This window comes from Trichechus manatus, unplaced genomic scaffold (assembly GCF_000243295.1).
Source record: "Trichechus manatus latirostris isolate Lorelei unplaced genomic scaffold, TriManLat1.0 scaffold00152, whole genome shotgun sequence".
NCBI classification, from domain to species: Eukaryota; Metazoa; Chordata; class Mammalia; order Sirenia; family Trichechidae; genus Trichechus; species Trichechus manatus.
In genome coordinates, this window is record NW_004444088.1 from 5,030,023 (window position 1) to 5,043,977 (window position 13,955).

At 42.8% G+C, this 13,955-nt stretch overlaps 1 protein-coding gene across 2 annotated transcripts in view; it reads right to left on the minus strand.

The window, feature by feature from the left end:
• Positions 1-6,771: 6,771 nt before the first annotated feature.
• Positions 6,772-13,955, minus strand: part of STMN2 (stathmin 2) — a 62,602-nt gene continuing 55,418 nt past the window's right edge. The window contains exons 5-6 of one of the 2 annotated variants that reach the window (XM_023740304.1): positions 8,099-8,169; positions 6,772-7,706 (exon numbers count right to left, since the gene is read on the minus strand). In XM_023740304.1, coding sequence (XP_023596072.1) covers positions 8,110-8,169 — 60 coding nt within the window. In that variant the 3' untranslated portion in view covers positions 6,772-7,706; positions 8,099-8,109. Of the gene's footprint in view, positions 8,170-13,955 lie in introns of both variants that reach the window. The other variant, XM_004386006.2, reaches the window with a different exon arrangement.

Genomic DNA, 13,955 nt, shown 5'->3' on the forward strand with positions numbered 1-13,955 from the left:
AACATACCCCCCTCAGATAAGGGGGTACCACTGTACAACAGAACAGAATGTTGCCTGGCCTTGCATCATCCTCACACTCACCAGTATGTTCCCATCCATTATTGCAGCTGTTGTACCAGTCCACCTCACTGAAGGTCTCTCATGCCCTTGCTGGTCTCTACTTCACCAAACATGATGGCCTCCTCTAGCGACTGATCCTCCTGACGACATGTCCCACATAACAGAAGGAGAGAAATAAAATCCAGTGAGTGGGGACAATACTTTAGGAGTTTGTGCTGCCAAGGGGAGTAGAGAACTACATCAATAACTGGGAGGGAAAATGGAATAACAGAGGGTTTTTTTTTTTAACATAAAAGAAGTAATAGCATGTTTTTATGCTAGAATTGTTGAAAAAAATGAAACAGGACAGAGAGGAGAGAATTCCTGGAGCCATGTATTTGAGACAGTGAGAAGAGATGGGACCTAGTACACAAACAGGTCTGGTTTTAGAAAACCCCTCTCTAGTAACAGCTGGGAAGGCAGAGCCTACAGGTTCGGATACTGGTAGGTGGACAGATGTGTTGGTGGGAGTCTATGGCAATTCTCTTCCAATTGCTTCGTTTTCTTAGTGAAGCAGGAAGCAGGAGTCATCAGCTGAATGCAAGGATAAGGGAGGAGGAGTTGGAAATTTTGAAGTGGAGGGAGAATTGGTCTTAGAGAGTATAAGAGTAAGATTAGGGAAATGTAGCGTGATTATTGGGCAAAACTGAGGGTTTACTTGAAGCTGATGTTCATAAATTAAAAGTAAGACTAATCAGCATAGCTGTGTGATTTCTACAGCTATGTTTATCTGCATGGGTACAGGCATGGACCAGATGGGGAGTTGATTTCGGCAGGATTGTGGGTTTGGCCACCTGAGAATAACACACTAAGAAAGGGAGTTGGAGAGGTATATAAGAGAGAGGTTACTAGGGTTGCCCATGGAATTTAATTTGGGTGAGGAGGGAAGGGATGACTAAGAAGGGTAAAGGACATGAAAAGGTGGTAGTACCATGGACTCCACCACCCATCTGTCAGTTTGTCCTACTGTGATGACTTGCAGATTGCTATGACCCTGGAAGCTATGCCACCAGTATTTGAAATACCAGCAGAGTCACTCACGACGGACAGGTTTCAGTGGAACTTCCAGACTAAGACAGACAAAGGAAAGGCCTAGCAATCTACTTCTGAAAATTATCCAGTGAAAACCCTGTGGCTCACAACAGAATATTGTTTGATATAGTGCTGGAAGATGAGCCCCTAGGATGGATGGCGGTCAAAACACACCGGAGGGAAAGCACACCAATGGCTATGAAGATGGAGCAGGATGGGGTAATGTGTCATTCTGTGGTACGTGGATGCGCTGTGAGTCAGAGCCGCCTCAACTGCAGCTAACAATAACAGCGATGAGTGGGTTGGAGGTCCCAGTGTGGCCGGAGGGGAGGTCCCAGTGTGGCCGGAGGGGAGGTCCCAGTGTGGCCGGAGGGGAGGTCCCAGTTGGCCGGAGGGCGTGATGGTCAGAGAGTAGGATGCGTGGAACTGTGACACTGGCGGGATTGTAGTTATCGATAATGATAAGATCTAGGAATAACCCTGGGACTAAATGTCTGAGGACAAATGGAGGAAGACGGGTAGACGAAGAGAGATCAAGGACATCAGAGTGGGATGTGGAAGCATCACCCGTGTGGATTTTGAAATGGCCAGTAATTCGGATGGAAATACAGCTGAAAAGAGAAACAGTGAGCCAGGAACTAAAAATCATAGAGAAATGAGGGGACCTGACCTGTGGGGTGGTAGAGAACAGTGATCATGAAATGATGGAATGAGATTCAAGGTGTTGTTTTAGGGAGGAGATAGAATAATCTGGGAGTGGCAAACAAAAGCAAGGGAGATACTCAGCACATCTTGATAAGCCTGCAGTGGGAGCAGGGCCCCAGGGTGAGGTTTCTGTTAGAGAAAGACCTTTACCAAGGGAATTTAAGGGTTAAAGGACGCAATCGATGTACAGTGTTTAACACATAACACCAGCATTTTCTTTTTTTTGTTATCAAACCATTAAGAACCGTGTTGGTGTTTTGCTTTTCCATTTTCTGAAGATTAGTTCAGCTGGGCTCCTTTTCCTCAGGAACAAAAGGGAGCATGAAGCTTCAAAAACCTGAAATGCTACTGACTTAATGGTGTGGGCTGTCGGAATCAGAATTGCTTTGAGGGTGTGTAGCTGAAAGGGTTGGTATTAAATTCCTAGTCATGGAGCTGCCCCAGGTAATTTTATTCCGTTTGTCTCCACGGATAGGTGTTAGAAAGTTTGCTATTTTTCACTGTAGCGTATTTTTCTGGTCATATAAATGGTCCTTTGTATTATATAAAACTTAATTTCAAGCTCAAGTAATTTAAAAACAAGCAAATGCTGTCAGACTCTAGAGGAAGGAAAGAAGATGAAACTAATATTTATGAAGTGCCTGCAGATGCCAAACAGTGTACTAAGTATTTTTCTCATTTGAATTCATAAATTGATTTTGTTCATTCATTCACTCAGCAAAAGTGTGTCCATGTGTGTATTGAATGCTTGCTAAGTACTAGGGATTCAACACCAAATTAGACAGACCTGCCTTAGAGCTAAACAGAAATCATAATACACTGTGATATATGTTAATACTCAGTAATTACTGAGTGTTTACCACGTGCCAGATGCTGTGCTAAGGCCTTTTATATTACCTCATTTAATCTTCCCACAAATCTTTTCAGATATCAGTCAGCTATTGTCCCAATAAGAGAGAGTACCAGCCATCCCACGCCTCACAGCAATCTTGCTTGGGGAAAGGTGAGCCAAATATCTGGGGACCGGTAGAGTGGTAGTCATTCGTGCTGTTCACCAAATACCTCTGGCTTCCATCCGTCTTAGCTCATGACGGGATTGCGCTTTCCTGTCCATTTAGAGTCCAGTGTGGTCCTATTGGCGCCCTGGTGGCACAGTAGTTAAGTGTTTGGCTGCTAACCAAAAGGTCGGCAGTTCAAATCCACCAGCTGCTCCTTGGAAACCCTGTAGGGCAGTTCTACTCTGTCCTCTAGGGGCTCTATGAGTCAGAACCGGCTCGAAGGCAGTGGGTTTGGTTTTGGTGGTTGTATCACTTGCCTTGGTCGATAAAACGTGACGTGTGTCACTCCTGGGTGCCTGGTTTGCCGTGCTCTCACTTTGCTTCTGCCAGGCGGCCAGCCATGTTCTTGATAGAGACGGCTGCGCCCAGTCTTTGGCCCCAGAGTGAGGAATGACACAGAGCAGAGTCCACAGTGGCTCATGGTGGACACGTAGCAGGAGCAGGACATAAACCTTTATGGCCTTGATTCACTGAGATTTGGGTTTTTTTTTAATCACATCCTGACCTAGGCTTTGCTGACTGATTTTGTAGTGAAGATAACTCTAGACAGAGAGCGTGGCCTGTGCTGGAGACCTGAAATTTCCTGACGCTGGCGTATCAGAGTGACTGATTTTGTGTACAAGGAGATTAGTTTTCTTAAGGAAATACAGGGACAGTGACATGGAGAGAATACAGATTTTATACTGCAGACCGGGGGGCGGGGGGCAGCTGTGTTTGAGGGAGACTTGATCTGAGTGTACAGGAGACTGTAGACTGGAGAAAAGGGGAGTTGTTGGGAGCCGTTCTAGGGGTCTAATAGGGCTGAGGTTGTGGAAGTAGAAAGGAAGTGAGGAAAGAGGGACAACTTCAGGTCCAACTGATGCTACTCGATGATCAACTGGGGGTGGGAGGTGTGGGACAGGATTTGAAGATGACTCTGAGGTAATACAGGGGAGCTTGTGGACCTTAGCTTTGCTTTGGGCTCTGTGTTTGTCTTACCAGTTTCCAAGGATGATTAGAAATCAAGGATGATTGTCTTCTCCAGAGCTGGGAACACAGAGGTGATTGGTTGGTTGGTTGCTAAAGCCAAGGAAAACTGGTGCCTTTGAATTATGGTGTTGGCAAAGAATATTGAATATACCATGCGCTGCCAGAAGAATGAACAAGTCTGTTTTGGAAGAAGTACAGCCAGAGTGCTCCTTGGAAGAAAGGATGGCGAGACTTCGTCTCATGTACTTTGGACATGTTATCAGGAGGGACCAGTCCCTGGAGAAGGACATCATGCTTGGTATAGTAGAGGGCCAGCAAAAAGAGGAAGACCCTCAACAAGATGGACGGACACAGTAGCCGCAATGGACTCAAGCATGACAATGATTGTGAGGATGACACAGGACCAGGCAGTGTTTTGTTCTGTTGTACACACGGTACAGAGTCAGAACCAATCGACGGCACCTAACAACAACAAAGTCGAGGGGGCCCTCTCTCCTCCTTCTCATTCTCTCTCTCAGTGGGAAGGGAGTGGATGGGGTAGAGAACGGCTGTTGGCATATTTTCACCTTTGTTTTCTCCTCTGAAGTGTTGTGAAGGCTGGTGCCTCCACATCAAAGGTAGGGTTCTCAGCAGAGAGTAGGATTTGTCAACATTCAGTTGTTCATACATTTTGGGTGTAGAAGAGATAGGAGAGGGGGGTGAATCATCATACCAATGGGATTTTGTGAATTTTCACTGAACTTTTCAAAGTCATATACACAATTTGAATACAGCACTGAGGAAAGCAAGAATTTCTATAAAAAAATCTTAAAGTAGAACCAGGCTAACGAACTGTGGATAACTCATGAAATGGCACCACCCTTGTAAAGAGCTCTTAGCTCATCTCCTAGTAGGTTGGGAGCAGCTTCAGGGGTTTAAAGCTCTACTGAAATCCTGTTGTGAGATGCCAAGCACTGGTTCTCTGACCTCACCCGTTTCTTAGCCCCAGTCCCTAGCTGCATTGTTCTATTGTCTTAGCATCCTGCAAGTTATAGTTCAATTTTTTCCTTCTTGGATTCCTCTGCACCCTGCCTCCACTTTTTGAATAAGATTGAATAAGCTTCTGTTCTCCTCCCACCCACATGAAACATACCCTGATGGAAACAGAAACCCGCAGTGGGGGAGGGAATGAGAATCCATACAACTGCATCCATTTGCATGTTTATAGCAGGGCTTTTTAAATGAGGTCTGTAGACAGCACCATCAGCATCACCTGGGGACTTGTTAGAAATGCACATTCTTGGGTTCAGGGCTGATCTAAGGAATCTGGGGCCCAGCACTCTACCAACAGCTGACTCTGAAGCATGCTAATATTTGAGGACCACTGGTCTTATGAATGGAGCCCTTGTGGCACAGCGGTTGAGGGCTTGGCAGCTAACCAAAATGTCAGCAGTTCGAATCCACCAACTGCTCTTTGGAAACCCTATGGGGCAGTTCTGCTCTGTCCTATAGGGTTGCTATGAGTCAGAATCAATTCAACGGCAATGGGTTTGGTCCTATGAAAAGGAGCCCTGGTGGTGCAGTGTTTAAAGTGATCAACTGCTAACCGAAAGTTTGGTGGTTGGAAACCACCAACAGCTCAGCAGGAGAAAGATGTGGCAGTCTGCTTCCATAAAGATTTACAGCCTTGGAGAACCTATGGCATCGCTATGAGTTGGAATGGACTCAACAACAGTGGGTTTTGGTTTGGTTGGTCCTATGAAGCTAGGGAAGCTTCATAGAAATAACCCATCCTCACCATGTGGTGAGGTTTGGAGATGGCCTGCTGGCAAGCTATTCGTGAAGAGTCATGAGATATCGTTATTGGGACCTGCAGCAAATCACTTACGTCTGTGTACCTCAGTTTCTTCACTGTGAAATTAGGCAGCTGGACTAGCCAGCAGTTCCAATTTAGGGGCCCACAAAGTAGTTTAAGAGGTTTGTTAACTACTTTTAATATTTCAAAATTTTATGTTTTCTCTCAGTATGTTACATAGGCTGACCAAAATATCCCGTTTGTTAGTTAGGGGCCAAAATTAGCTACTAGACCGTGAGCTTCTTGCAGTTATTCACTTTCAAGTGTCCAGGGCTTATCACAGGGTCTGGTCCAATGAAAGTCACTCCAATAATGCTTTCTGAACTAAGTTATATAAAATCTGGATGAAAGTACAGCTTATTTCTTGCTAACCAGACGCTCTGGCAACTCCCAAAGGAGTGGAATGGAGCTCATGTTTTCAAGCAGCTATATCATTTGCTGCAGTGTCAGAGCCCCACAAATACAGGGTACGCCAGATAGAGACCAGGTGGCCTCAGCCCTGCACTTGGCTTGTTAGTGCTTCTGTGGAAGACGGCCAATTACCTTACTTGTAAATCTGGGTGGTTTCAATTATTTATGATTTTTTGCTCAAACTGGATGTGGTTCCTTTGGTCTTGTGGGATCCATCTGGGTCACCGATGGGACCCTGCTGTGTCTGTGTGTGCAGCATGTTCAGTGTTATTTACTGGCAGTGCAAAACCCAGCAGTATGCCAGGGGGAATCACAGCGCAACAGACGGCCTAGGACAGGGAGGGTGTCCTCTGGGCCACACGGGGAACTTGAGGTCAGGCAAATGAGACGGTGCCAGGAGCTTCCAAGTGCTTTGAAAGGGGCTCTCTTCCTTAGAATTATCCGTCTGAACCTTGTTCAGTCCTGAGCCTGTTTAAGGAGAACAGGTTGATGACTTCTCCCGCTGGAAGGGCCTGTCAGAGGGAAAGAGAAAAGAGATGCCGCCTGCTGCTCCAAAAGGGAAGCAAATCAGTGAAGCCTTGGTTTCTGTCCAACGCTCCCTGTTCTCTCTTGGTTTCTTGGATCATTTTACCCAATGGGCACCCTCTAAAAATCTGAACTCCAGGGACAGACGTATGAAGGAGCAAGAGAACAGACCAAACTTGTATTAGTTCACAGAACTCCAATTCTTTATTAATCACAGCTTGCTCACAATGACATACAGGAAAATAGCACTAATGAAGAGTAAATATGCAGGCAGCAACCTTCAGGAGGTGGGGGAGAAACGACTTCAAAACTGCGACTAGGTACTTAAGGTGGGTGTCTGGTGAATCTCTTAATTGGCACAGATGCCCTGCTAGCCCCCTTAACTGCATCGGTCATCACAGATGGAATTATTATTATTTTAAACAGGCAGGATTGCCTCACACTGGGGAAGAAAGACCAGCTTGAATGAAAGTCCGCAGTGCTTTTGATTTTGTTCTCGTGCGTGCGTGTTTTAATGAAACAACCAGCTCACAGTTTCCAAGTGGAAAAATATTCAGTAGCATCATCAACTTGTACTATAGGTAAGAGCTTAAAATGAACATCATCAATCATGGCATCCACAGATAAGCCACCTGACACATTAATTAATTCATTCCCTCAAAAGAACTTCAACTAGAGAATTAAGCCACGTTACGAAGAACATTTTTGCGGCTGCTTACACCATTTGGGTTTGGATTTGTGTTCAGCACTTTCAAAGGTTCAGCTTTTTGCTTCTACCCAGATTGAGATCTGTCTTCTCATCCTTCCCTTTCTACGGTCAAAGAACATTTGTAGCACATAATCCAGTAGAAGGCAGAAGTAAATGCTACAGTTGGTGGTTTTTCTTAGCCTTGGTGGTTCTGTAGTTTCTAAGTGGTAAGTAGATCATGAGAAAACAAATGCGGAGGTTCATATAGAGTTATAATACCTGTGATGGAGGCACGGTCTTACTCAAACTCACTTTACAAAGCCGTCCAGGTCATTAGGCAATGGTGGGTGGTTAGCACCATAGACTGTCTACTGACCTCATTTTTCTGTTGGAATGAAAAGGGCGGAGGATGGAGTCAGACAGGGGGAGCTTCAAAAAGAACAGACCTAGCAAATTCATTTGAGTGGAAAGACACAACATCAAAAGCCTGTTACAGGACATGTCAGATTATGAAATAACTTGCATAATGCAATACTTGTATTTTTTAACAAAAATGTAAATATTTACAAAATAAGATCCAAGGTATTTTTTAAACATCAAGCAAAACATTCTGCAAAGAGACCGCATTGATTTTTTTTTTTAATTTTTGATTCTGTTTTTTTATTTTTTATAATGAGTTCTTTTTTTTTAAACCATGTCATACATTTCCCATACTGATATCGCATGATCCATTATAATATAGGCAGGGGGATTCACTGATGGTGGGGCGTGCCATACCCTCCATCGCCTCAGCCGGACAGTTCAACCTGGAGCTCCTTGTTCCTGCGCACCTCCGCGGCATGCCTCTCCTGGAAAACACCAACGGGAGAAATGTCACAGCGCCTCCTCGTCCGCTCACACAGACAACCGGGAGTGCCGGCCCGTTCCTCAGTACACCATGCGCCTGACTGGAAGTAACCGCATTTGATTTCTACTTTAGGAATTTTTCTCGTTTTACAAGGAAGGAAACATCCATTCATCTGTTGATGGACATTTAGGTTGATTCCACCTTTTGGCTATTGTGAACAATGCTGCAGTGAACAGCTGTGTGCAAGTATCTGTGTTCCTGCTTTCAATTCTTGGGAGCACTGAACTTTTGTTAAGAGTGATGGAAGACGGAAATAAATGGTGATGATGGATGCACACCATGATGAATGTAATTAATGTCACTGGACTGTTGAAATGGCAAATTTTGTTTTCTATATGTGTATATATATATATATATATATATATATTCACCACAATACAAAAGATTTAAGGAAGAAGAAAGAGAAAAGAAAACATGGGACTCAAGAAGTGTCATATTAAAGAAGATCTTACAAGTCTTCTATTGTCTTCAAAAAATATTTAATGCTGTAGTTGATTGAAACAAATGGGATCACCATGAGTCAGAATCAACTCAATAGCAACAGGTTGAGTTTTTTTTTTTTTAATGACCAAAGGTCATATGATTAAGAGCATTTCGAATACTAATAATACTGTGTAAATCCAGAGATAGCAAAGCATCACATTGCTGTTTCCCTATCAGTTTTAATGTTAGCATTTTTCCTTTTCTACAGTAATTTAAGGACTTTATAACTGGTGAAAACAAAAATCGTCACAACTGGACTCTGAGCAGTACCATGAGAAACGAAGAAAATATTGAAATTGTTAAGGATTCGATTTTACTTGGATCCACAATCAACACCCATGGAAGCAGCAGTCAAGAAGAAATCAAATGATGCATTGCATTGGGCAATTCTGCTGCAAAAGACTTCTTTAAAGTGTTGAAAAGCAAAGATGTCACTTCGAGGACTAAGGTGCCCCTGACCCAAGCCATGGTATTTTCAATCGCCTCATATGCATGTGAAAGCTGGACAATGAATAAGAAAGACTGAAGAAGAATTGGTGCTTTTGAATTTTGGTGTTGGCGAAGAACACTGAATATACCATGGACTGCCAGAATAATGAACAAGTACATCTTGGAAGAAGAGCCAGAGTCCTCCTTGGAATCACGATGGCAAGGCTTCATCTCACATACTTTGGACATGTTATTGGGAGGATCGATCCCTGGAGAAGGACATCGTGCTTGTTAAGTAGAGGGTCAGCGAAAAAGAGGACGACCCTCAGTGAGATGGATTGACACAGTGGCTGCAACAATGGGCTCAAACATAACGATTGTGAGGATGGTGCAGGACCGGGCCGGGATTTGTTCCGTTGTACATAGGGTCACTATGAGTCAGAACCGCCGCGATGGCACTTAACAACAACAACACAATTGCTGATGGGCATTTTAGGAGGATTAAATCCAGGAAGAAGGCTTTTTATGAGCTTCCTAAACTTTTAACCTGTTCGAGAAGCCCTTTCGCAACTTGCCTTCAAATTACCTTAGCCCTCCCCTCTTCTACACATACAAGATACTCAATTTAATGGAATTGTCTTTTCATGCAATTTCCAATGTTTGAAATTCCTGGTCTTCCATCTCCTCTGGTTCGAATCATAAGCTTACAGTTTAAGACTCGTAGTAATTGTTCTTTCTCCATGAAGATTTTTGTGAAAGTCTCGTTTTCCATTTGTGGCAATCATTTTATTTTAATTTGCACTATGGGTAAGTCTGCTCTTGTCTCATCCGCTGTATTAGACTATAAGCTCACTGAGGGCCAGGGCTGTGTTTTCGTACTTTTGTTCTATTTGCAGTGCCTAGCAGAGTGCTGTGCACATAGTAGGGGATTGGTGGATATTTATTTACATGAGGGACTGAGGTTCTAACTTTTGACTTGGGAACTGAACTTGCCGAGGAGGGAAAGTGATGCGGGAAAGTGGATCCAGTAGTTTTCAGTCTAAGGTACTACATCAGATGACTCTAAATACATTGCCTTGCATGTCACAGGTGCTAAGCAAATGTCTGTTAAGTTGAAATTGAGATTTTAAAATGTTATTTATTAGTAGTATTGTTTATTTTACTATTTAGAATATCGTTTATATATATTTTTTTTCTTGAAGCTCCAGAAATTTCCTGAGTCTCTAAAAAGCCTTAGTTCAGGGGCAATGACCTTGACCAACTATAAATAAATTTTATCATTAAATTCTATTAATCTCAAGGTGTCTCTGCTTACAGAGTTCTTTATAATTTGTTGTTGTTTGTTGTTAGGTGCCGTTGAGTCGGTTCCAACTCATACGTACAACAGAACGAAACACTGCCCAGTCCTGCGCCATCCTCACAATTGTTGTTATGCTTGAGCCCATTGTTGCAGCCACTGTGTCAATCCATCTCTTTGAGGGTCTTCCTCTTTTTTGATGACCCTCTACTTTACCAAACATGATGTCCTTCTCCAGGGACTGGTCCCTCCTGACAACATGTCCAGAGTACGTGAGACAAAGCCTTGCCATGGCTGACTGCAAGGAGGACTCTGGCTCTTCTTCCAAGGCATACTTGTTCGCTCTTCTGGCAGTCCATGGTATATTCAGTGTTCTTTGCCAACACCATAATTCAAAAGCATCAATTCTTCTTTGGTCTTTCTTATTCATTGTCCAGCTTTCACATGCATATGAGGTGACTGAAAATACTATGGCTTGGGTCAGGTGCACCTTAGTCCTTGAAGTGACATCTTTGCTTTTCAACACATTAAAGAGGTCTTTTGCAGATTCACCCAATCTGTATAATGCCGAGCATTTATTAGGCACTTAGTATATGTACCAGACATGCATAAATACAGATGTTCTCTTTATTAATTATCTTAATCCTCACAAAAGTCCTGAAGGGTCTGTTATCATCCCCATTTTACAGATGAGGAAACCGAGGCACAAGACAGAAAGATAATTAATGTGTGCAAGCTCACATAGCCAACCAGCAGCAGAGCTGAAATTCAAACTCAAGGAGCCTGGCTCCACAACCCACCCTTGTGACCATTGCCGTATAATCTCTATGCTCATGCCAGGAGAAAATGCTACAGTTGTGTGAAGAACGTGTCTTTTCAAATGTAGGCTTTGGGAGAAAAAGGCATATCCTTCTCTATACGTCCTTCTAAGATACAGAATTGGAGTGAAGAGGAAGTTGACGCTGATGAAAGAGTTTAGAAGTAATTTTATTTAATTGGTTTAAATGAGCCTTTTGCATCTGTTCAAAAGCCATGAAGAGCAGGAAAAAGGGCATGTGTAGAGAAATCACGTTCTGTTTGGAAACGACGGGAAATTCGCATGGATGCAGCTGTCTTTTCTCTCTTTCTATTCTGCTATTATAAGGAAAAAGCTGCAGAGAAATCTTCTTCTCACACAGAAAGAAACTAATTAGTGAGAGTTGAGCTCTGTTGAAAAGTGAGAAAAAACCCAGACTGTCACGGTGCTGGGAAAAAACCAGCACCTCCAGCTTAAAGATTCATATGAACTCAAATTTATAACAGGAAACATTATTGTTAGTAGTATTATGCCGCTGGAGTGCTTTTTGATAGTTCTGGGGTACACTTTTTATTGAACTCATAAATAAATGGATTTTTCCATAAGGAAAGAAAAAATAAAATCTGTGAGCTTGAGGGAGCACACCAGCAAAAGGAAATTTAAATAAATTATTCTTAGTTTCTAGGAAAAATATTATTTGCTTTCAGGTATTTAAAAATTTATTACTGGAAAATTTTACATTCAAATAATCAAATATGTATGAATGAAACTGCAATGTGACTTTATGTCAAAATGTTGGAGAATCAAATGCAGACAGGCAAGAAGCATATAATTTTCAACACTGTTTTCTTATCAGCAAACTGTCTGCAATGATCAGAAGACCGTGAGTGCAGAGGTTACTATGGTGGTTGTGATGGTCTGGGAAATCTTATCAAGAAGTCAGGGCTGCTATTTGATAATATTCATTTCACTATTAAGCTCCTACTATTTTCCAGGCACCATCAGAGGCACTGGGCTAGAATTACAGTATACTTGGCCACTTACCCGCTACTCCCATCAGTATAATGAAAAAGGAATGCGTGATAACGGGTGTATGCAAGATTTGCTTGGATAAGGCTATATGTATAAAGGTGGTTTTAGACAAAATTCTCTAAGAAAGCGTGAAGGAGCCCTGGTGGTACAACAGTTAAGCGCTTGGCTGCTAACTGAAAGAATAGCGGTTGGAATCCACTCAGCGGCGCCACGGGAGAAAGATCTGGCGATCTGCTCCTGTAAAGCTCAAAGTCAAGAAAACGCTATGGGGCAGTTCTACTCTGTCACAGGGGGTTTCTATGAGTTGGAGCTGACTCAACACATCCAAGAAATACAAAGTCTTTTCTTTTTCCTTTACCTTTCGTTGTCCCCTTAAATTCACTAGGTATCAAATGTAAACAAGGGGCTTGATCTAGATGAACTAGGAGACCATCCTTCTATGAAATTCTGTTACATGAGTCTGTGTAAATGCAAGATGAGGTGACCATCATCAGACACCCTTCTTTTTACTAATGACTGCGCACTTACAGTACAAATGGGAGCAGGAGTGAGCAGCAGGTGCCAAGAAGACCCATTTTCATAAGGTGACATTGGTCACGGTCAGCCACAGACTATCAGCTTCCAACACTCTCGCCACGGCTACAATGTTTGATGACTGATGAAGTATTGCTGCATCGCTTAGTATGCAAACTTGGTATAAAAGTTGGGCGTTAAAGAGACGGGTTCAAATTCTGACTCTACAGTCTACTTAGCTTTGTGATCATGGCCAAATGGCTTACTTAACCTCTCTAAGGACCAGGTTCCTTAGATGTGAAATGGGGATAAGAACAATATCTCCTTTTAGGTTTGTTGTTTGGATTACATGTGACGGTACATGTAAAACGCCTGGCCCGTAGCAAGCATTCGACAAATGCTGGTTTTAACCCCCTTCTCTCTTTCATTATTCATTCACTAGACATGTTCAGTAGTAAGTGGTTACACAAAGGACATTCATGAATGACAAGAAAAACAAAAATCAGACAAAAGAAGGAAGTTACAATAAATGTAAATTGAAATCTAGCTGAAGAGTTATACGTCATCAAAACCATTTTAGGAAAGTAATCACAGAATCTTATTCCCTTAAGAAAATATATTTTTATTATTTTAAACGGCATCATGTGTGATGCTACTACCACTAAGGAGTCCTGGGTGGGACAAATGGTTAACACATTTGGCTGCTAACAGAAGGGTTAGAGGTTCGAGTCCACCCACAGGCACCTCGGAAGAAAGGTCTGGCAATCTACTTCTGAAAAAGCAGCCACTGAAAACCCTGTGAAGCAGAGTTCTACACCGACACGCGTGGGTTCCCCGTGAGGCAGCGTCAACTTGATGGTAACTGGCTTTTGGTTTTTATTATTGCTAAAATAATGGCTATAATGTTTTCCCTTGACGTTTTCTGTATTATTAGACGCAAACTTCCCTAGTACACTTTTATTTCCTAAATACTATACTTTGTGGTTGGGTGGGGTCAAGTAGCTGTCGAGGCTGTCTCAGCTTCTTGCTTCTCTCACTCCTGAATACCGCTGAAAACTACTTTGGTATTTATTACAAGATTATGAGTTGGGCAATGTCGGTGTGGATTAGTGGACAACACAGTTAAGGTTATAAAAGCAAGAAGATATGATACAATCCGGATCAGGGAGAATTCTGC